The 20,697-nt window shown below is 41.7% G+C and overlaps 9 protein-coding genes across 11 annotated transcripts in view; 4 read left to right on the top strand and 5 right to left on the bottom strand.

Annotated features, from left to right (window-relative positions):
* LOC129792365 (transient receptor potential cation channel subfamily A member 1) overlaps positions 1 to 20,697 on the top strand; it is a 1,125,827-nt gene that overhangs the window by 1,065,721 nt on the left and 39,409 nt on the right. The window lies entirely within an intron of this gene.
* The window catches only part of LOC129792430 (PIH1 domain-containing protein 2), a 927,269-nt gene that overhangs the window by 867,163 nt on the left and 39,409 nt on the right, over positions 1 to 20,697 (top strand). The window lies entirely within an intron of this gene.
* LOC129792444 (thioredoxin-related transmembrane protein 2 homolog) lies at positions 37 to 983 on the bottom strand. Its single transcript, XM_055831508.1, has one exon. It carries the CDS (start codon positions 981 to 983, stop codon positions 168 to 170), a length of 816 nt encoding a protein of 271 aa, XP_055687483.1. The 3' UTR covers positions 37 to 167.
* On the top strand, positions 959 to 4,292 carry LOC129792379 (zinc finger protein 845-like). The gene is made up of 3 exons (XM_055831380.1): positions 959 to 1,407; positions 1,467 to 3,477; positions 3,975 to 4,292. The coding sequence occupies exons 1-3, from the start codon at positions 1,178 to 1,180 to the stop codon at positions 4,032 to 4,034; spliced, it is 2,301 nt and encodes a 766-aa protein (XP_055687355.1). The 5' UTR covers positions 959 to 1,177; the 3' UTR covers positions 4,035 to 4,292.
* LOC129792366 (voltage-dependent calcium channel subunit alpha-2/delta-3) lies at positions 4,066 to 11,718 on the bottom strand. 3 transcript variants are annotated; one of them, XM_055831345.1, is made up of 16 exons: positions 11,310 to 11,718; positions 11,141 to 11,222; positions 10,965 to 11,069; positions 10,599 to 10,866; positions 9,566 to 10,539; positions 9,330 to 9,413; positions 9,081 to 9,137; positions 8,279 to 8,359; positions 8,038 to 8,217; positions 7,893 to 7,964; positions 7,477 to 7,825; positions 7,260 to 7,310; positions 6,927 to 7,014; positions 6,212 to 6,322; positions 5,631 to 6,147; positions 4,066 to 5,524 (listed from the first exon to the last, which is right to left on the bottom strand). In XM_055831345.1, exons 1-16 carry the CDS (start codon positions 11,408 to 11,410, stop codon positions 4,898 to 4,900), a joined length of 3,747 nt encoding a protein of 1,248 aa, XP_055687320.1. In that variant the 5' UTR covers positions 11,411 to 11,718; the 3' UTR covers positions 4,066 to 4,897. The 3 variants fall into 3 exon arrangements, with proteins under 3 accessions (XP_055687320.1, XP_055687321.1, XP_055687323.1); XM_055831346.1 differs by lacking the exon at positions 9,081 to 9,137; XM_055831348.1 differs by lacking the exons at positions 7,260 to 7,310; positions 9,081 to 9,137.
* LOC129792462 (uncharacterized) lies at positions 13,140 to 13,845 on the top strand. The gene is made up of 2 exons (XM_055831532.1): positions 13,140 to 13,505; positions 13,628 to 13,845. The coding sequence occupies exons 1-2, from the start codon at positions 13,140 to 13,142 to the stop codon at positions 13,778 to 13,780; spliced, it is 519 nt and encodes a 172-aa protein (XP_055687507.1). The 3' UTR covers positions 13,781 to 13,845.
* On the bottom strand, positions 14,000 to 15,160 carry LOC129791533 (ribonuclease H1-like). Its single transcript, XM_055829693.1, has one exon. The coding sequence runs from the start codon at positions 15,158 to 15,160 to the stop codon at positions 14,000 to 14,002; it is 1,161 nt and encodes a 386-aa protein (XP_055685668.1).
* On the bottom strand, positions 16,496 to 17,981 carry LOC129792470 (uncharacterized). The gene is made up of 2 exons (XM_055831542.1): positions 17,450 to 17,981; positions 16,496 to 17,390 (listed from the first exon to the last, which is right to left on the bottom strand). The coding sequence occupies exons 1-2, from the start codon at positions 17,777 to 17,779 to the stop codon at positions 17,367 to 17,369; spliced, it is 354 nt and encodes a 117-aa protein (XP_055687517.1). The 5' UTR covers positions 17,780 to 17,981; the 3' UTR covers positions 16,496 to 17,366.
* Positions 18,396 to 20,546, bottom strand: LOC129792387 (integrator complex subunit 9). The gene is made up of 2 exons (XM_055831390.1): positions 20,433 to 20,546; positions 18,396 to 20,365 (listed from the first exon to the last, which is right to left on the bottom strand). Exons 1-2 carry the CDS (start codon positions 20,439 to 20,441, stop codon positions 18,431 to 18,433), a joined length of 1,944 nt encoding a protein of 647 aa, XP_055687365.1. The 5' UTR covers positions 20,442 to 20,546; the 3' UTR covers positions 18,396 to 18,430.

The raw sequence follows: 20,697 nt of genomic DNA, 5'->3' as shown, positions 1-20,697 counted from the left end.
TCGCACCCTCGCGGCAAAAGAGCGAAACAGAACAAATTCTTTTTAAAACATTTTTTCGAAATGATTTTTTTTTACAGACAAAACAAATGAAACTCGAGGCTTAATTGCTAAATAAATAAATTGCGAATTGCGCGAATTTTTCTACGTAGAATGAGGGCAGTGCTGGATTAGTTTTTCTTCTTATCCTCAGCTGTCAGGGCGCCCTTCTTGATGGGATTGTCTCGGCACTCCCGGTAGAGGTTGTTGAGATCAAAGGCAGCTTTGATGTTGTCCTCGGAGAAGAAGAACTTCTGCAGTTTTCCATGAGCATCACCCATGGGGCGCCTGGAGACTTCCTTTCCATTCCGGAAGAGTATGAGCGTTGGAAGTTGTCGACTTAGTGAGCTGTCCGAGACGTGGAACTTCTTCCCGGCTTCCGGGAAGCGTCCCAAGTCAATTTTGCCAAACTTCAAATTGTCCAGATGATACTCGGAGGAGAGTTGCGCGAAAACGGGGGCAAAATTGACACAGGCCGGATTCCAAACGGTGTAGAATTCCACGAGCCAGGAAACTCGCTTATCTCGCTCCAATTCCTCCTCCAGGGTATTCAATCCGCGAAAGTAGACCACATTTTCGGGGCCAGAATACGTCGGCTCGGGTAGAATCAACGCCAGGAGGATGAAGAGCGCCCCAAAGCTGATTCCGTAGCGGAAGTCGCTGTAGAACCAGAGAATCAAATTGGCAAACTTGGTGTACATGAAGGAGGATGTCAGGTAGTTGATCATGGTGACACTCCCCGCCTTCCTGGTGCGAATCATCACGACAATGAGGAGGAAAAAGAGGATTTCCGTCTCCCGGCCATCGAGCTCACACTGATCCGCCTGATCGAAGAGAATTGTGCACACGTAGGGTGCCCGCTTGGCCACAATGTACGACAAGCTCAGCAGGATGTTGACCCAGTAGTAGGGCTTCAATAACAGCACTAAATCCTTTTTCAGCGACATTTCCTTGACACACAAAAATTAATTGAAAATTTCCTGCCCCTACACAATTTTTTTCGCCCACTGCTGTCAGAAATCACTAATTCTCTAAAATTCCACTACACGGCGCTAGTTACTAATGTGACAGTTCGAATGTAAACAAAACCGTGATAAAAAAATTGTAAATTAAATTTTTAATTGATTATTTAAGTAATAAAATGACTTCTGAAAATCCCCCGGAAGCTATATTTATCAAGATTGATCCTAAATATGTCCTTTTGAATGAAGAAAATGAAAATTCATCAATTTCTTCAAGGAGAAATCTAAGATCGAAGCGAATGAAGAAGACTGAAAGTGAAGAAAAATCTGAGGAATCGTTGGAAATCTTTAAATCTGAGGAAACAGGAAGTGATAAGGATTGTGAATCCTCACAAGGAGAATCTGAAGAGTAAGAAGACTCCAGGATGCTTTTCAAAGTTTTCAAAATTTAATTTAATTTTAATTTAGGGAATTTGAAAAATCAAAAAGGAACAAATCCAGGAAGACGGGAAGGAACAAGAACTGCCTCTGCAATGTTTGTGGGAAGAGCTTCAAGCAGCCCAGGTACTTGGCTCGTCATGCAATAATCCACACGGATGCCAGGCCCTTCAGTTGTGATTTGTGCAGTAAAACCTTCAATAGAAAGGACAAGCTTTTGAGCCATCGTCGACTGCACGGAAGCTCCGAAGAGGATCGAGGAGAAGGTGAGAAGCAGAATAAATGTGAAACTTGTGGGGAAGTCTTCAAGGACAAGGACCAGCTACGAATTCATCGTACAATTCACACAAGCACGAAGGAAGTTCTCAAATGTTCAATTTGCAAGGAATTCTTCCCATCAAAGGAAGAGCTAAAAGCTCACTATTTCACCCACAAAGCTAGTCAGGACACAGATGCAGGGCAGAAGACACAAATCTTCGATTGCTCCTACTGCTACAAAAGTTTCCTGAGTAGTGAGCTGCTGAAGGAACATGTTGGCATCCATGGAGTCCCTTTCCGGACAATGGAACAACTCTTGCACAAATGCACCGAATGCGGGAAGTCCTACAGTCAAATGTCCTCCCTCAACAACCACATGCTCACGCACAGGAAGGATTTTCGTTGTGCTCACTGCGAGATGAGCTTCACGCGGAAAGATAAGCTGATAAAACACGCCCGGATGCATGAATTTGCCAAGGAATTCTCCTGCGCCAAGTGCGGAAGGAGTTTTGACGATGAATTCAAACTCAAGCATCACATGCGTGTTCATTCCGGGGACACAGATCACGTTTGCTTGATCTGCAACAAGCACTTCCAGGCTTCGAAGAATCTCAAACGACACATGATTATTCACACCGGAGAGAGACCTTTTCAGTGCTCCTACTGCGGTGGGACATTCTCACGACGGGACAAGCTTACGGCGCACTTGAGGCTACATCAGAGTCGAGGAGAGATTCATCGGGATGGAGAACAAAGAATCACACAAACTGCTAAAAGGGTCAAAAAGGAGAAGAGTTCAGAAGTTCCGGTTGTGAAGGAAGATGAAGGAAGGAGTTCCCTTGATATTCCTTCTGTTATGAATGCCCTGTCTGCCGGGGGAATTTGTGATATAAAGGAGGAAGTAGAAGATGATGGTGGGGATGAAGGAGAAGATCACCACCTTCCAAGCCCTCCAGCATCTCCTGTTGATGATGTAAAATCCGACGCTGATGACGCAGAGGATTCAATCTTCGACTGTTCGCATTGCTACAAGAGCTTCCTCCACTTTGACCTACTCAAGTCTCACATGGAGGAAGCTCATGATGCTGAGGTTGAGGCAGAACTTCAGGAGAAATTCCGCTTTACATGCGTCATGTGCAAGAAGGAATTCACCAGCAGGCACACCTTCAATCAGCACATGCAGACGCACAGCAAGGAGAAGACCTTCAAGTGTGTTGAGTGCGTCATGAGCTTCGATCGTTTCTTCCAGCTTGTGAGTCACATGAAGGTTCATCAGCGACAGAAGGCCTTCGCGTGTCCCCTCTGTGGACGGAGCTTCGACGATGCCACGCGCCTGGAGTACCACACAAAGGTCCATACGAATGAGAAGGATTTCACGTGCAATCTCTGCGGCAAAGGGTTCCAATCTGTGAAGAATCTTCGACGCCACGAGCTGTCAATTCATTCGACAAAGAAACCCTTTGTGTGCACCGAAGAAGGGTGCGATATGGCATTCAGCCGGAAGGACAAGTACGTCATCCACATGAGGCATCATCAGCGTCCAGGATGGCGGACGTGCAAGAAGTGCGACCGAGTTTTCCCGACAAATCGACAGATGCGCGAACACAGAGAGCAATGTGGGAATGATAGGAAGCCGAAAGAGAATTTTCCGGAAGGGCTCCATTGCAGTCAGTGCGACTCATCCTTCAAGCAGGCGTGGCACTACAGGAAGCACCTGCAGAGCCACAAGGATGGGATGGTGCTGTATCGATGTGATCTCTGCAGGAAAACCTTTTCGCAGAAGGTAAAATTTGCGTTTTCTGCTTCATTTTCTTGGTCAAAAATTTATCTTTTCCGCTTCAAATAAGTTGTTCCACCTGCGTCCTCATGAGAATGGTTTCCTGACACTCATCCGCTTCACTATCAATCCTAATGCTCTCCATCCCGATATTCCCCAATCCCAAGCGCTGTGGGAGTGTCCTTTTAGCTTTCCGCGTGCTTCGCCGCACGCCACCCACAGCCCCGGCATGTTCATTGTTCAGGTTATTATCGAATCTCCTTCCCAATCGGAGTCATCCTGCAACGTAAATCAATAGGTCGCTGGTTCGACTCCGGCTCGAAGGACCACGCTAGCAATTTCGCTTAAATTTTCACCTTTTTTCTTTCACAACGTGTCTCAATTTTATCTTTTCGGAAAAGTGAATCTAACCTAACCTTAAAAAAATCTCCATCAAATTTTAAATTCAAATTTCATATTTTCGTTAACCGTCCGCAAATAAATTAAAAAATTAATAATTCCAGGATCGCCTTGAGAGCCATATGAAGTGCCACACGGAAGGAAAGAAGAAGAGAAAAACATAAAAATACAAACACAGTGAGTCAAAGCCATCAATTTTCCGTAACATCACGTAAATTTATTTTTCTTTTATGTGATCGCGTCCTTTTCTCTGGTTCATCACCTTGAAAAGGTTTTCGGAAAAAAAGCAAAATGTTATTTTACAATTTGTTAAGAGACTTATTTTTTATAATCTTTTTTTTTACCATGCGGTTACATTGAATTGTAGTTTTTACAATTTGTAATTTATTCTAAAGTAAAATTTATTTCCTCATTATGACAAAGTTTTTTTTTCTTTTACTTAGGAAAGCTCTCTAAAATTTTATATATAGAAATTTTTTTATCATTTTGTAATGGTCCTGCAACCATCGGGACTTTCTTTTTTTTGGGAACTCCAACATGAAAAATATTTATCACAGTTTTTACAACAACAAAAAATGCTGATTTACGTGTTGCTAAAATGGTTTATTTAACTATAAAATATTAAATTAGATCTAATTGATTCAAAGGCGCTCTGTGTATTGGACATTTTTCGACATCGTACTCGCGCTAATCAAATCGGTCATGTTTTCATTTTGCAATATTAATCAGAAAAACCTGAAAATTTTTTCTGTGTGAGCAATGAGATGATCAAAAAGGCAAATATTTTTGGTTTTTTAAACGAAAAAATACAAAATGGCTGAACCTTGGCGTCGTTTTCAAATAATTCATCGTGGAATGAAGCCAACTTCACACTGTTCTCGAAGTGTTGGCAGCACTGCCTAGTAATGTTCTCGACCGCCATTTTGTTTCAAAGATCAACCAATTTTGATTCAGATGGGCTTCATTAACGTTTTGAACGCCATTTTCAAACTTCTATCTCCCTTGCCGGAACCTATTGGTTTTCACGTTAGTGTCCCGAAAGGATCTTTGCAAGAACGAAGAACAAAAGACTAATAGATACACCAATACGTGGTGATCTTCCACACAACTCAATCGTACTCTCCTTGTCGTGGGTGTTGATGCAGCTCGTTGGCCTCTTCCGCGGGAGGTCATTGAAGCGAATCTTGTGGCAAGCCAGGGAAGCGTTGTAGTGGAAATCCATTGGGAGGATTGTCAGCTTGATTTCGGGATCACTTATGGGGCAGAGGGTGTCAACAACGAGAAGGATGAGGTTGCTGTAGGAAATGGGTGTGACCACAAAGGGACGCTCACATCCACTGGCGGGTTTCTTGAACACCGTCTTCTCCTTATCCATATTCAGCTGATACAGTGTGATGATCTGATCGCACGGCTGTGGGCGAGTCTTGTTGATGAGAACACGCCGATCAAATTCTGGTTCTTTCGCTTTGGGCAGAGGGCCTCCGTAGGGCTCTGTTGGCAGTGGTAGACCATCGTAGTTGTCCGGGTAGAAGAGATCATCGCTTGCATAAGAATAAGCATTGTATGCATCCACAGGTAAGACGAAAAGTTCCACAAAAATGAACATTATGAATCGTCCGAAGCTTTGGAGGAATTTCAGTATGAACTTCAGTGGCTGAAATAAATTATTTTGTTAATTTTTTCGCATTTCTAATAATTTTTATAAGGACGCCACCAAGATGGCGGACAATTCTAAGTAAACAAAAACAATGGCTACCAACCGTTTGAAGAATCCCAGCCATATTGGCTGATTCCCTCACGGCAAAGCAAACAGCTTGATAGTCGTAGATCATGACTTGTTTGTAGATATTTTCATCAACCAACCGTTGCATAATGGCACCTTTAACTTCACCGAAGAATTTCCCCGTATCCCCAATTTCAGGGCTGACAATCACATAGCCATTGTTGTCTAAAATGTAGCAATTAATCCCGTCGGATGCGCATGTTTTTGAGCAACTAGCATCTCCGCAGTTGGCCGTAATGTTGCGGAAGAGTGTCAAAAGCGCTGAATGTTGAAATTGGAAGCCAACAACAGCCGCCGGGGCTGACTTTCCACCATCAGAGTGGAAAATAGCGTGACTAGCTGTAACCAATGTGTCATTTGTGTTGTGAATTATATCAGCCGCATCAAATGGTACAGAGTACGTGAAACTAGTTGGTTCAATGAAATGCTGCTCAACTGCGCGTTTATACCAAATCTCATCAACAGCACGCTTATTGTTCTCACTGAAACTTTGACTGAAAATTTAATTCACATTAGAAACGTTTTATTTTGTTCAAAATGGCGGACTTCAGCGCTTACTCTGATCGAATTTCTTCAACGGAGTTGCTATAAAACTCCTGCCATCGGGTTAAACCGCTATGTGTGGCCATGAAGGCAACGGTTATACCAAAACGCTGCTTGAATTCATTCCTGGGTGAAAAATAAAGAGAAAATGGAGATCATGAAAATTTATTTCAAAATGGCGGCTTCAAATAAAAGTCATAAAGGGTAAAAAAAAACTGTTTTTAGTGCGAGAAGAGACATCTTTAGCTATCTTACTTTACCATTCAGCTGCATAGGATAGAAAATCTCAAGAAAATAAACCTTTTTGATGAATTACCTTGGCAAAAGCCCCATTAGAACGGCAATGGGACTAGGACTATTCCATAAAATGTGTGCGAATATTTCAATATTAGAAATTAAATAAAAATGTGCAAAGAATGTGCATTTTATCGTTGACTACATATTTCTATCCTGGTTGTAAGTGCAGTAGATTTTATAAGTCAATTCATCCAAAAAGATATTGATTTTAATACTTTTAAATAAATCTGGAAATCTTTTAGATTAAAAAGAATTCTTTATATCTGTATGTGAAAGACAAACTTTCACTGACGCCATTGCCGCCATGTTACAGCGTGGCAGCCATGAAGCATAAGCTTTACTCGCGAATTTTTAGAGGAACGTAAAAAGTCTCAAATGCTTTTTGGATGAATTTTGGGATGAAAATAAACCAATAAATCAGAAATCAACTCACCCCTTATCATCCTTGAGGGTGTGCGTTGCATTCCACCAACTCGTTACCTTTGCATCATAGACAAGAGACTGCATCAGATTTCGGTCACCTACAAGTAAAAATTTTCGAGATTTATATCATAACTGCCAAAAAAGTAATTGAATGTTAATGTAAATGCATTCTTTACGGTGTTGTGTGCAATTCCTCAGCTAACTGGTGCAAACATTGTGCAAGAGAAAATTCTTCGTGATGCAAAAATTGAGTAAAAGTGCATTTAAAAATAGACATGTGATCTTGTAGAGAAAAAGACGTGTGTGGTGCACTTAAGGACACTAACGCGGAAACTTTACTCACAGTAGTAGTGATCCTTTTCAGTTTTTGACGCTGAACGTCCTGAACTGTTAGCTGTGGATTTGCGAGAACTTCATCACAACGGTTACAAGGCAGAGATGAGTATTGAGTACCCAAAAATATGATTATAACACCCAAGACTTCAACCATACCCACAGTCCCAAGACACAAACCCCGTGCATGAGATTAAAGACTTTGAGATAATTTTAGGTGGACTTACAGTAGTTGAAATTAGCCGCATGCTCAGGGGGTGGTGGGGTTCTATTGAGAGGCCAACGCCACCCGGGCTTGCTCATGTTCTTGAGAACATCCTTGAGCTCATTCTCCGGACTACTGTAGAAGCGATGCTTGCTTTTGCAGTAGATCCAATCCGGATGAATACTCCAATGATTTCCATTGAAGAAATTTGTGAGATTGTGCTCCTGCGCCAGGAGACGATGAATCTCATCTTCCGTCCTTGGTTGGATCCGATTCACCCCATAGCTCTCAGGGTAGGTAACCACGAGAGTGAAGGGGGATTCTTTCAATGGCGTCCAGAAGTACTGACGCTTAATACGAGAAACTCTTTTCTGCAAATTAATTCATAGAATTTAATAAAAGTCTTTTTGAGAAATTAAGGATTCTAGAAAGTCTCACCATTCCATCCAAATGGTACTTCACCAGCATCCATTTTGAACCATTTGATTGATTTATAATAGAGTCTCTCATCTGGAAAGTTTTTAAAAAAAAAACCGTTAATGCTGCCATCTTTTCTATGTTTTTTTTTCAAACATTTAATTACTTCTATTAAATTTTCATTGAAATCCCTCGGATCCCTATCATCGTCCATTAATTCAACTTCAATCATATCCACCATGTTGTAGGCTGGCTTGAGGATGTCCTGGAAGATTGGCCTTAGATCGGGATGAATCAGAACGTAGCCATTGTTTGTAACAATGAAGGCATATCCGTTGACACCGAGCTGAAAAATGTAGAAATTTAATTATTCCTTCTTTTCGGTATAATCTTAATTAAAATCTAACCATGAAGGGCATCATTAAGCGCTTGATATCCTTTATTGGAACATCCGTACCAGCAACTCCCAGTAGATTGGCAATTTTCGTCTAGAAATAATTCAAGAATTCGCATTAGAATTTTTAAAAAACATTTCAAATTTAATTTAAAGATTTTTTTAAGAACATTTTTCAAAATATTTTCTAAGAAAAGAACACAATTTAGACACTTTCGACTCTCTATAGTTTATCTATTCCGAATTAACACTCCAATTATATACTCTGCGGTCACCCTAGCAATATAGAGAAGTATAACGAGATATAAGGATCTATGTTTTAGTAAGTTTTAATATTAATAAAGCTACCTGGAAGAAAAGCATTTTATTTATTAATAAAAAATTGTTTTCTAATGTAAAAAAACTAGTGTATAAAATAGAAAAAAAAATAAATCACTACATTTGTAAATATATATATAATTGTATTTTTTTACCACAAAAAACCACTTCTAGATGGATTAAAAAGTCGCATTAAATCGCTAGTCGCTATGTGTTTTCTATTACACTAAAAAAGGTATATGTATAAGTAGTAAAATTCGACTTTGTACACCTCCAATTCAACAAGGATGAGCAACAAGGCGGTTTTTCACTAAGGAAAAAAAATTACATTATTTTCTTTTAAAAAAATATTCTAATTCTGATTGGAAAATCTGCAAAATTTAGCAAGTTTACAAAAGGAATAAAAGAGTAACAAAAAATTCTAGAACCGCCGCTGTCACGCTCAAAAAATTGACTTAGAGTCAACAAAAAAATCAGGAATGATTTTAATAAAATACCTCACGTGTTATCGTGACCCAATATGCCTCGTTAACTAGAATGTCTTCCGTAATATTCTGAATTTAAATACAAAAGTTATGATTATGGTTTTTAAGAGGTTTGTTTTTAATAACAAAAATGATCCCCTAGAGTTTGATAAATCGAATCTTTTTCTTCTCAAAATTGAGAAATTGACATTAAATAAAAAATTTTGGCTGAAAAGTAAGAATAGATTTTTTAGAATATTCTCCTGGCTTCGCTATACTCACGGCATTTTCGCGTCTATCGAACACAGGCATCGAAACCGTCGTCATGAAGTGATACTTTTCAGATTCGTAAGATTGGTCCATGTTCTGGAGAAGAATTTAAAAAATTAACGGCTAATTATTGCAGCAAACTTCATTGTATAAGATCATCAAGCAAAATGGTGAATGTGGTGAATATACGTGCGCCATCTGTAGTAACGCGTAAGCAATAATTCCACTCAGACTCCATCTTTACTTACCTGTTGCAACTTGAAGCGATAGCGACGATCCTGTTCATCTGGCAAATGAAAAGCCGAATAGTTTTTCCGTTGACTCATAAAGCGTTCCTTCTGCTCCTCTCGTTCCTTCACCTCCCACTGCCAATCCGTCATTTTGGGATCCACTTCGTCTGCGTAGACTTGAGTCCAGATGATTGGATGATGGGTTTTGTTGAGAACAAGTGGTCTCGCCATAACGGGAATGTAATTAAGGACTTGCTCCCTAACTTCCGCCATTGTACTCAAATGCACGTAGTAACCGCGATTTTCACAAGCCATCCACTTGATCTCCTTCACATCTGCCACTTCCCGCCCAATGAGGTAAGTGAACATCCTTACTGGCATGTATGGCCAGTTGTAGTACTCAAAGATATCCTGATACTTGTACGGAACACCGTCTGATATGAGCATAATAGCTTGATTGCATCGAGCTCCAATTCGGTCATTCCTATATGCTTCCAGTAGTTCAAAAGCACTGATCAGAGCTGCAGTAACATTGGCAATCTCCTCGGTTTGAAAGTCCTCCATTGCCATTTTCAGTTGTCGAATATTCTCCATATTTGCCTGTACCAGCATATCACGGAAACATGGAACGATCTCCTCGACGCTCAGAGCAAACTTGAAGATGTTGACAAAATCATTCGTACCGAGAGTGTCGAGGATGTTGTTGACAACATGCTTTGCTATGTCATTCCGTTGTCCCGTCATGGACCCAGATATATCCACTAATATTACAATATCCTTGGGACTATTGGCTGCTTCAATGTACCACGATCTAAGTCGACAGTCGTACAGATCAACAGGATCTTCCTGCCATTTTGATCCTGGAAACTGCCTCATAAAGCCAGTCGAACTCCCAAAAAACTGCCATGACAGACTGGGGTCATTGTTGTAGTTGTCTCTGAAGATACTGTTCAACTTCTCTGACCATTCAATAGCGGAGATCACCTCAAGAGCTGAAAGAAAATGATCTTTAATATCTCAGCAGTACTCTAGGGAATAGGCAGGATCTTACATCTGTCGAAAACATTTGTTGGTACATGAACTGAGCTGTGATTTGTATTGACGCGTTCATTGAAGAAATGAGGATCAGGCGTTAAGACGATCTCTTTAGGTGGGATCAATTTCTTTGGTTCACCATCGTCGTCTAATTCTCTCGGATCAGCCGTTGGTGGGGCTTCACCTGGTTCAATCATTTCCTTTGCATTGTAATACTGGAAGTCGAAATTGGCTTCACTGTGCTCAAACGACAACGCCATGTTTTCAGCTGCATCCATGATGCGCTTTAATTTTAAGAGAAAAATGGCGTCTAATGTAGCTTTTAAAATTCAAAATATTCATTATTTGAATAACAGTTTTTAACGGTTTCTGTAAGACCTACCTTCACAGCACTGATCCTTGATTCCATTAAATAGAGAATCTCCTTTGCCATTTCATCGGCAATTTTTTGCCCAGACCTAGGCACAACCTGTGCTTGTTTGAAGCTCTACAGAATGAAATTAAAATATTTTTAATTAAATCAAATCAAAAAGAGAAAAAAGAAGCACAAATCCTTACATCTTGAACTAACTTCCTCCTTGTTATGAAGTCCCCAACGTGCCAGAGTTCAATACCCAGCTTTTCGGCCCATGCGTGAACCCTGTGGGTGATGGGAGAAGAATTATATTTGTGTGGTGTGGGGTTGGAATAGGGAAAAATGGGGCACTGTGTTGGAAAATTTTCTCACAGCCCATATTTGATGTTCTCATCAGCTCGTGGCTCCCTCGATGGGATTGCCGTGCTCGGGATGAGGATAAGGCAGCATAGAAGTGTACACAGCACCTTCATTGTGTGAAAAATGATTGCCCCAGCACTCCCTTATCGACACACTTTTACTTCATCGCCACTTTTTTCACTTTTATCACCATTTTCCCAGCAATTTTCTCCGCACAATTCAATGCCCACCGTATGGGGAAAACTCTCAATGTGAAAAAAACACCAATGAGGAATTGGAAATGAGTCACTTTTTTGGGTTTTCCGCACAAGAATTTGAGGTGAAAAATTTTCTTCACTGTGACACTTCTGGAAAACTCGCACTGACACTTCCTGACCACCCACCCCCAAGGGTTTTCCACCCACATTCGAGTTTTCCACGCAAGTGCTCGAAAATTTCCACGCCGAATCCTAGCACGTGGAATTTGAATTTGAATTTATAACTGATTGGAAAATGCTTTCTGGAGATTTTCCTGGATGTGCGTGCATTTTTCTTTTATTTCCTGGTATGGATCCTGTAGGTAGATGCAAAGTTTGTTTAAGAAAGTAGGTCAGACTATTTTCTATAGAGGCTAATAATGGGTGAAAGACTTAAATTTGCTTAAAAAAAACTTAATTTTCTTAAGATTCTTAAAGTTTTCTTTAGAATGTTTAAAGTTTTCATAAGATTTCTTAAGATTCTTAAAAAAAAAAAAAACTTAAGATTTCCTAAAAAAAATTTTAGGAATGTTAATTTTTCTTAAACAGAACTTAAAATTTCTTCAGTCATGCTGAATTGAGCTTAATGCATATTTTTCGATGATTTTTTCTATTCGCTTTCACGCATCGAAATTCGTAAAAAACCTTAAGAAACTTAAATTTTTCCTAAATTTTTTTAAAGCTTTTCCTCAAAGAATCTTAAGAAAACTCAAGACATTCGTAAGAAAAATTAAACAATCTTAAGTATACGTACTAGATATAAGAACGTTAAACAAACTTAAGTTTTTCTTAAGAAATCTTGAGTCTGTCTGACTAGTGAATTTCACCCTATAAGTAAAATTGGGGCTTTTTATGAATTCTTTTAATAAAATAAGCCATTTACATACACTATTTCGAGGGTTGGAAAATATACTATACTAATTCATTTTTGTTGATTTTCAGGAGAGCGGTTTGAAGTTTGAGATTTACATTGCTTCTTATGTAAAACTTTTTACAGTTTTCGCTGTAACTTTGTAGGGAACAAATATTCGATTTTGTCCTTTTGAGGGAAGATGAAGGACATTAAAAACAATCGAAAAATGCGTTAAAAATATACTATACTAACTCGACTTAGTATAGTGTATTTTCCAACCCTCGATTTATTTACCGAGTACTTGTACTGGAAGAATGGAAAACAAGATTTTCTAGATCTATCGCATTCAGTGGAATTAGTTTAAATGTAAATGTGATCAAATACCAAAAAAATCAACTAATTAGGGATTTAGATTTACAAAATGGCTGATTTTAAAATGGCGCAGTTGGTAAAGGACGCTTTATAGCTTCATTTTGAATTCCTTTCGTTATCCTTCATTTTTTCCTTCTTCCCACCGCATTTATTCGTTGAATATCAAAATATTACGCCATTGCGATGGAAATTCACTCGAAATATTAACATTTCAAGCATCATTACGCTATCATGCGCAAAGATCTCACCATTTCAGCAATTTGCTTCCATTTATTACCTGGTTACGGTCACTTATCTCCTCATTCAGTGTTACAAATTCCCAAAAGAATCATGAATTTGCTTCTTGTGGTGTTTCTCGTGCATTTTTGCGTGCAAATTGCAATGGCGGATGTGGATCGAAAGCTCATTTTTACCTACATGGGACAGTGCAAGGGAAAGGAGGATCTTCCGGTGTACTTGCCGGATTTTAAGATTGAACAGGCAAATCGCAATCAGTACTTCATGTCGGGGGATATTGTTGTGAGGGAACCCTACCCAAGGGGATTCAGTATCTTCATTGACATCAAGAAGTGCTCAAACCCATCTGTTGCTGATTCGTGCAAAACCTTCCTCAACAACATGGCTACGTCGGATATTTGTACAATGCTGGATCTACCGTTGCCTTCGTACAGTACCTTTGTTCGCTCCTTGAAGCCACCTCTTAAGTGCCCGATAAAGCAAACAACTTACCACATGGATAGTTTTGAGGTTTTTATTTTGTATTTTCGACCGTTACAGCTGCCATGATTGCGTGAAAGGACGCCAATTAGGCGTTTTATTGTTTTAACTTTTAATTTTTTCTTATTTAATTTTTAATCATTCCAATTTAGGTGGAGGACTCCCTGACAAAGTACATGCCAGTCTCCAGGAGCATCTCATACTGGAATGTAACCATAAAGGCGCGTCAGGATAAAAAGGAAGTAGCCTGCATTAGCTTCCAAATGCACTCTAGACCTGTAGCAAAGCAATCTCGTCGAAATTAGAGTTAGCACCGATTTTATTTTATTTTGTTGAAGGGATTTTTTTGTTGGGAAGATTAAATTCAAGTGCAATTTAAAATTTAATGTACTTTCTGTAGATTAGATTAGATTAAAAATAAGGGGGCGGCTGCATGAGCAGCTGACTGCACCCAGGCCTCTATTTGGGCCCCTTATGCAATCCCCTTTTAACTCGTAAGGAGTTTTAACCATCGAAATGGTGTTTTAATTCATCCAGCCAGTTTTGCGAACAAATCGCATAAGACTGACTGGATTGAGTAGTGGGAGCTCACTAGGAGTCAGGAACCCCTTACCCCACACTAATCTCCTGTGGTTGACGAGGCTGGGACATTCGCACACATAGTGTACAGCAGTCTTCTCCTCCTCGCCGCATCCTCTGCAAATGATCTCATTGCAGAGTTTCAAACGGTGAAGGTGCTTGCGTAAGCAATGGCCTGTCACCAGGTTGCAAAATTGCCGGGATTTCCAGCGATTACTTCCAACAACGAAGTCAGTTCTGCTTTTCAGAAGATCCACCATAAATATTTTGGAGACCCGACATTTGGGTGTCGATCTCCAAGCCAACTGGTGGCTATTCCTTAGATCGTCCTTAATGAGGGACTTTTTAGATTGTAGGGCCATTCCTACAGCTGGTTCTGGTCCGATGAAGGATGACTGTGCACCTGCCACGGCAAGTCTGTCCGCCTCCTCGTTGCCCATAATCCCAGTGTGACCTGGTACCCAATGAAGAGTGACCCCACAATTCTGTGAGACCGACTCAATCACTTTTTGGCATTCAGACACTAGAGCGGAACGCGTATCCCAGCCAGAAATGGCCTGGATAGCAGCTCTACTGTCCGAAAAAATTCTAATACTCTTGTTCTCAATGTTAGCATTCGCCACCTCGAGAAGACCAAGTATGATAGCTGTAACTTCAGCTTGAAACACTGTGGTGTTTTCACCCAATGGAATTGAACCAGAGACTGGTGGGTCCAGACAGCTGTACCCTGCCCCGGCTGATCCTTCCATGAGGGAGCCGTCTGTAAATAGGGATATGGAATTTGACGAGATTATCGCCTCAGCTTCATTTGCCCACTCGTCCCTTGAGTGGAGAAATGCCTGGACACATTGTTTCGGAACTTTCTGTTCCGATGTGAAATCCTCCCTCATTTTTAGTTTTGGGAGGCGTCTGTAAGCCTTATTGAGAATTTTCCCATGGCCGACTTGAGTCCCGCCTGATTTCCACTCATTGACCGAAGATAGTCTAAGAGCAGACATCTCCGCCTCCGCCTTAACAAAGAGCGGCAGCGGTGGCAGGCCAAGAATCACCTCCAATGCAGCAGTAGGAGAGGTTCTAATAGCTCCAGTAATGGCGAGACAAGCCATTCTTTGAAGCCTTTGTAGCAGTCGAGCGGACGCTTTAACATCAGCTCTCGGCCACCATATGATAGATGCGTAAGATATAATCGGTCTTACAATGGACCGATACATCCACATCGTTATCTTTGGAGAGATGCCCCAAGTCTTACCAAAGAGTCTGCGGCACTTCCAAAAAGATCTCGTAGCCACCTGAACGCGGCTCTCCAAGTGCTTCTTCCACGAAAGTTTTGGGTCAAAGATCAACCCCAAATACTTCACTTCCCTTTTGAGTGTTAGTTGTTCGCCAAAGAGAACAGGATTACTGAAGTTCTCTAGTTTCTTCTTTCTAGTAAAGAGAACTAGCCCTGTTTTACCAGGATTGACATTCAGGCCATGCTCGATGCACCAACTCTGCACTAGGTTCATTGCTCTTTGCATACGATCACATAGGGTAGAAATAAATGGACCCCGGATCATTATACAGATATCATCAGCATAACCTTGAGCATAAAGATTTGCTGAATTCAGTTTTACCAGTAAACTGTTTACTACCATTGACCATAGTAGAGGGGACAGTACCCCACCTTGAGGGCAACCATCTTTAACAGCTGCCGTTTTCATTACCCCACAGTTTTCAGCTACCACCAGACGTTGTTGGACAATTTTGGCAATAAAGGTTTCAAGAGTGTGGCCCAGCCTGAAATCCTTCATAGCCCTAATTAGAACATCCGAGTTGACTCTGTCAAATGCTCCTTCTATATCGAGAAATGCCACCAAGGCAGACTCCTTGTGGTGCAACGATTTCTCAATACGACTCACGACCTGATGTAATGCCGTTTCAACCGACTTTCCCTTTTGGTAAGCATGCTGCATAGGACTTAGGGGGTTCTTTTGCAGAATGCAACACCTAATGTGCCTATCGCAAATTTTTTCTAGGGTCTTGAGCAGGAAAGATGTCAGACTTATTGGTCTAAACGATCTTGGCTCCTCAAAATTGCTTTTTCCCGGTTTCGGTATGAATACAACCCGTACTTTTCTCCATGCTAATGGTACATAGCCATTAGCCAGGCAGGCTCTAAAAATGCTAGTAAGTCCATCGACTATCAACGGTGCTATCTTTTGTAGCATTATTGGAATAATGCCGTCTGGCCCCGCTGATTTCAAAGGAGAGAATGTTCCTAGGGCCCACTTAACTGCATCCCCTGTAACGATCTCCCCCGCTTTTCTCCAATCAGAAGCTGATGATGTGGTGTGACTTGTTTCCACCGTCTCACCCGCATCCATGGAGCACCCCGGAAAGTGTTCCTGGAGTAAAACCTCCAAGACTTCACTCGCAATCTTGGTGTACGTTCCATCTGGAGCTTTAAGCATGCCCAGTCGTTCAGAAGGGTCTTTTGAAAAGGCTTTCTTAATTCTAGCAGCTTCATTCACAGACAGAATTTCGCCGCAGAATTTTTTCCAGCCCTCCCTTTTCCACCTTCTTATTGATTTCTTATATTCTTTTTTCAGCTGAATTGCTGAATCCCAATCCTCGTCACCCATAGTGTTACGAGCTCTATTTATGGACTTCCTCGTTTTCCGTTTCAATTGACGCAAATTCAAGGGAAGCATCTTACGATTTCCCTGAAGCGGCGCCGTTGTTAACGGACACGAGTCGTTAAATGAGGTAATCAGAGCTCGATTAAGCTCTGTTACTGAATGCTCAATTTCCTCTGCGTTCCTTGGCGACATATCATCTCGTTCCCAGCCCTCGTTAAAGGACTTCTCAAAAGATGACCAATTTGCCTTCCTCGGATTCCGAAAAGGTTTGGATTCTCCCCCAGACGCCGCAACGTTGAAATAGATCCTAGAATGGTCTGACATAGTGAGATCATCAGAGACAATCCAACCATCGATTAACCCCGATATAACAGGGGTGCAGATAGTAATATCAATTACTTCTTTCCTACGTCTATTTGCAAATGTAGGTTTATCTCCTTTATTTGCAATTTCTAAATTGTTTGTAACAATAAAATCCAACAGAAGCTCACCACGTTTATTGGTTCCGCTGCTGCCCCATATTATATTATGTGCATTAGCGTCCGCTCCAATAATCAATTCCCAGGAGTTCTTCTCACAAGCTTCCACGAGCTGAGCTACCTCCACGGGTGGTGGTGGATCTTTGGAGTCATATGGCATATATGCCGAAGCGAAGATCGCCTCCAGCGTCCCATTGGCGGTCTTTATATCTACCTTAACAACTGCCAAATCGCCAGTGCTAAATTGTGGTAGAAATAAAGCATTAATATCTTTTGATATAAACACACAGGCTCTGACCTTAGTATTGCTGTCCTTTTTATAGAACAGCTTCCCCCTAGATGGGTTAATCCCTTTCACCTCCTGTCGAACTACCCAGGGTTCCTGAAATAATCCAACGCCTCCTCTTAGCACCGCCAGCTTCTCATCCATGGAAAACATGGCTGCGCGGCAGTGATGCAAGTTGGCTTGAACGACGTGAATTTTTGGGTGGCTTGTTTTTGGTTGGGAGCTAGCAGGACCATCGATGATGCACTGCCCAGGAACATCACCGACTGGGTCTCCGGAGATTATGAAGCCCGTGCCTTTCGGCGCCGGATACTCGGGGCGTTGCTGATTACGACCTTTCATTATGGGTGTGTTGGTCAGGTCCGCGACTCGCTATTACACTACACGAAAATGACAGTGCTATTTACGAATTGGCCGTTACAAGTTCATCCAGACGTACGCCTACAACATTCCGCCGAGGCATAAATCCCTGATGAACCTTGCAACGGTCGCTCCCCTATCCGCCACCTGGGGACGCGCCTGATGGGTGACCAGCCGCACAGGTACTTTCTGTAAGTTTTAACCGTTATATTCTCTAAAAAGTTGCTTAATGAGCTTTAATTTTAATTTTATTGCTTCCTGGGACAGAACATTATGGACTTTGATTATGGAAAGACAACGTGGGAAATGTTTCAAAATTGCTTTTTCCTGGCTTTGTTAATCTTTTCCGTTGTTTATCTCATTTGCACCGCATTGAGGACAATTCTGAGCTTAACCTTCCCCATTATCCTGCTAATTGGACTCATCCTCACGTGGCCTTTGATTAAGAAATGGGAAGAATCCTTCATGCCGATTTCAGTGACCGAAATAATCGAACAATTCATCTTTTACCTAATTAACTCCCTCTTCCAACTTGCAACAAATTTTTTGTCAGATTTTATGGAAAATAATTAAAATTTTAAATAATAAAAAAAAAATCTTTGAAAGTTCATAAAATAAAATATATTTATTTTACTAAAAACTCTGTACACATTGTAGTAGAAGATCCCTGAGCTTTAGCCGAAGACTCTGCTTCCCGCCACAGACGATGTGGGTTTGATTGCTTCCAATTTCAATGGTTGTTTCCTCATTGGGCAGCCGGATGATCACACCTGGTCCATTTTGTTCCATTTTAATGTCCGTTATGCCATCCTGGGTGAGCTTCTTCACAAAGAGATCAATATCAAGGGCACCCCATTCGTACTTTGAAGCCTTCAGCGGGAATGAGAGTTTGTTGGGATCCTCCTCGATGCGTCGAATGTCGTGAAGGTTGTCCTTCACCTGAAGGATTCCCGTAACACTGGCCACATTCATTCCAGGCTGAACTTCATGCGGAACAATATTCTGGGCAATTTCCGGCATGAGGTAGACACGATTCCGTTTCCTCTTGAGCGGAAGTTTCACCACTTCGCCACGTTTGAATGTGATTAACTGCTTGTCCGGAAGTTGATCAATCACAAGATCAACCTTGTGGGGCACCATCACCGGTGGTTGGGTGTAGCTCTCAGGGATGACGAGGCATCCTGGCTTTAGCTCCTTGATGAGTTTATTTGCTTGCTGGAAATTCAGCGACGTCTCAATGGGGCAGTAGATTGCCTTCATGGCGAGAGGTTGGAAGGGAGCGAGAGCTTGCACATAGGGGAAGTCGGGTTCAGTGAAGATGATCGTGTGTATCGGATTGGAGCCCCAGAGTTCCACAAAGTGCACCGCGTCCCCAAAACGAAGACTCGGATGGCCACAGAAGACGACACAGGGTTGCCGGAATTCAGTGCTGAAGCCCTCCGAGTAGATGTGCTTGAAATGCTTGAGGCGGGAATTCTTCACCAGCATTGCATGTGGGAAGGGTTCATCGGGAATGTAGACTTTATGCTGCTTCCCAGATGACAACCATTCAGCCAGGATGTTGGAATAGGCCAGGGAGCTGTCTGCCACTGGGGAAATGAAGAACATTGGCACCTGGGAGAGCCCGGCATTGTCAAGATTCGTCGAGAGGCATTCAAAGAGGTCATAAACCACACCCGATGGGTAGCAAGGGATGAGAACAGAGCCACCATTGCGCAGCGTAACAGCCACATTCATGCAAAGCTCCCCGAGCATCCCGTCCGGATTGACGTGGGGTGCCTGTGTGAGGCTTGTCATGATGATAACGTCGGCATACTTCAGAGCAGACTGATTAATCGGCCTGGGATGCGTCGTCAAAGTTGATGATCCACTGATATATGCCACTTTCTCATGCCCAGAGCTGAGAATCCAATTGCTAGATCCAAGGCAGAAGCCTGAACTCACCGGTATAACCTGCAGTGCACCGTAGATGTCCAGTTTCTGATCATATCCGGCAATTTGTACCCTTGCCAGGCTATTGTGTACCGCATCCATGGAGAAGATGTGCTTCCAGCATTTTGGTTTGTACGATTCTGACAGTGGAGCAGGCAATGCGTGCAAAATATCCTTCCACTGAGACGCCACAACAGCCTTCGGAGCCACTTCAATGTACTCCACAAGCTCCTCCAGGAAAAATCTTCCAATCTGCAGAGTAGGCTCTGTGGCGTACACTGTTCCATTGAATCCCGTGCCCTCCGTGATAAAGGGCAGTGCCAGCATATTCATGTAGTTGGAAATGAGGATAACATCCACTTCTGAGAAATCCACAATTTTATCCAGAGGTGGTGCAAATTCCGGTGTTGAATCCACAAAGATTCTCCCGCAGCACTCTTTCAGCTCCCCATCAATCTGAGCATCGTGATCTCGAGGGATAAAATTGGGCAGGGAGCTGAAACGTGAGCTCTGGACAAGCGGCAGGGGCAGGAAATTCAGCACAGTCTTCACATTGAGCCCACAATCGAGCATAATGAGAAGTTCCTTGAAGCTGAGGATGCTGCAGGGCTTTGCCGGATCCCCATTTAAGCAGTACTAAAGGTAAAAATCCTTATTTTATACATCATTGAAGCAAGAATGAATGAATGTACGTCAAACTTACCAATTTCATTGCTGGAAAATGCCTATTTTCCTTTCTTTTCCAATTAAATTATCGAGAAGCAAAAATTGCAATGTTTGTTTTGATTTTGATCTTCTTCTTAGAAGGCCGGATGTCATTTTTGACATTCAAAAGTTTTGGCGCGAAATTTTCTTCCGAAATGTGCTGAAAATTATCCGAAATGGGAAATTTTTTTCCGAAAATTAACCGCCGCTGCTTTTTTTCGGCGAAAGTGGCGAAAGTGAACGGATGAAAATGAAAAATCAAG

This window comes from Lutzomyia longipalpis, chromosome 3 (genome assembly GCF_024334085.1).
Source record: "Lutzomyia longipalpis isolate SR_M1_2022 chromosome 3, ASM2433408v1".
NCBI classification, from domain to species: domain Eukaryota; kingdom Metazoa; phylum Arthropoda; class Insecta; order Diptera; family Psychodidae; genus Lutzomyia; species Lutzomyia longipalpis.
Note: the sequence above shows the minus strand (reverse complement) of the source record. Positions and strands in the feature narration are given on the sequence as shown.

Excerpts from the sequence above, each read along its gene's own strand:
- LOC129792366 (XM_055831345.1), bottom strand. The coding sequence starts at position 11,410 with ATGAAGGTGCTGTGTACACTTCTATGCTGCCTTATCCTCATCCCGAGC. Across the intron at positions 10,867-10,964 it reads CAAGGATCAGTGCTGTGAAG|CGCATCATGGATGCAGCTGA; the intron begins GTAGGTCTTACA and ends TTAAAATTAAAG. Across the intron at positions 7,015-7,259 it reads TGAAAAGGATCACTACTACT|GTGACCGAAATCTGATGCAG; the intron begins GTGAGTAAAGTT and ends TTTTACTTGTAG.
- LOC129792470 (XM_055831542.1), bottom strand. The coding sequence starts at position 17,779 with ATGAAAGGTCGTAATCAGCAACGCCCCGAGTATCCGGCGCCGAAAGGC. Across the intron at positions 17,391-17,449 it reads AAAAGGACAGCAATACTAAG|CACTGGCGATTTGGCAGTTG; the intron begins GTCAGAGCCTGT and ends ACCACAATTTAG.
- LOC129792444 (XM_055831508.1), bottom strand. The coding sequence starts at position 983 with ATGTCGCTGAAAAAGGATTTAGTGCTGTTATTGAAGCCCTACTACTGG.
- LOC129792379 (XM_055831380.1), top strand. The coding sequence starts at position 1,178 with ATGACTTCTGAAAATCCCCCGGAAGCTATATTTATCAAGATTGATCCT. Across the intron at positions 1,408-1,466 it reads TCACAAGGAGAATCTGAAGA|GGAATTTGAAAAATCAAAAA; the intron begins GTAAGAAGACTC and ends ATTTTAATTTAG. Across the intron at positions 3,478-3,974 it reads GGAAAACCTTTTCGCAGAAG|GATCGCCTTGAGAGCCATAT; the intron begins GTAAAATTTGCG and ends TAATAATTCCAG.
- LOC129792462 (XM_055831532.1), top strand. The coding sequence starts at position 13,140 with ATGGCGGATGTGGATCGAAAGCTCATTTTTACCTACATGGGACAGTGC. Across the intron at positions 13,506-13,627 it reads ACCACATGGATAGTTTTGAG|GTGGAGGACTCCCTGACAAA; the intron begins GTTTTTATTTTG and ends ATTCCAATTTAG.
- LOC129791533 (XM_055829693.1), bottom strand. The coding sequence starts at position 15,160 with ATGGCTTGTCTCGCCATTACTGGAGCTATTAGAACCTCTCCTACTGCT.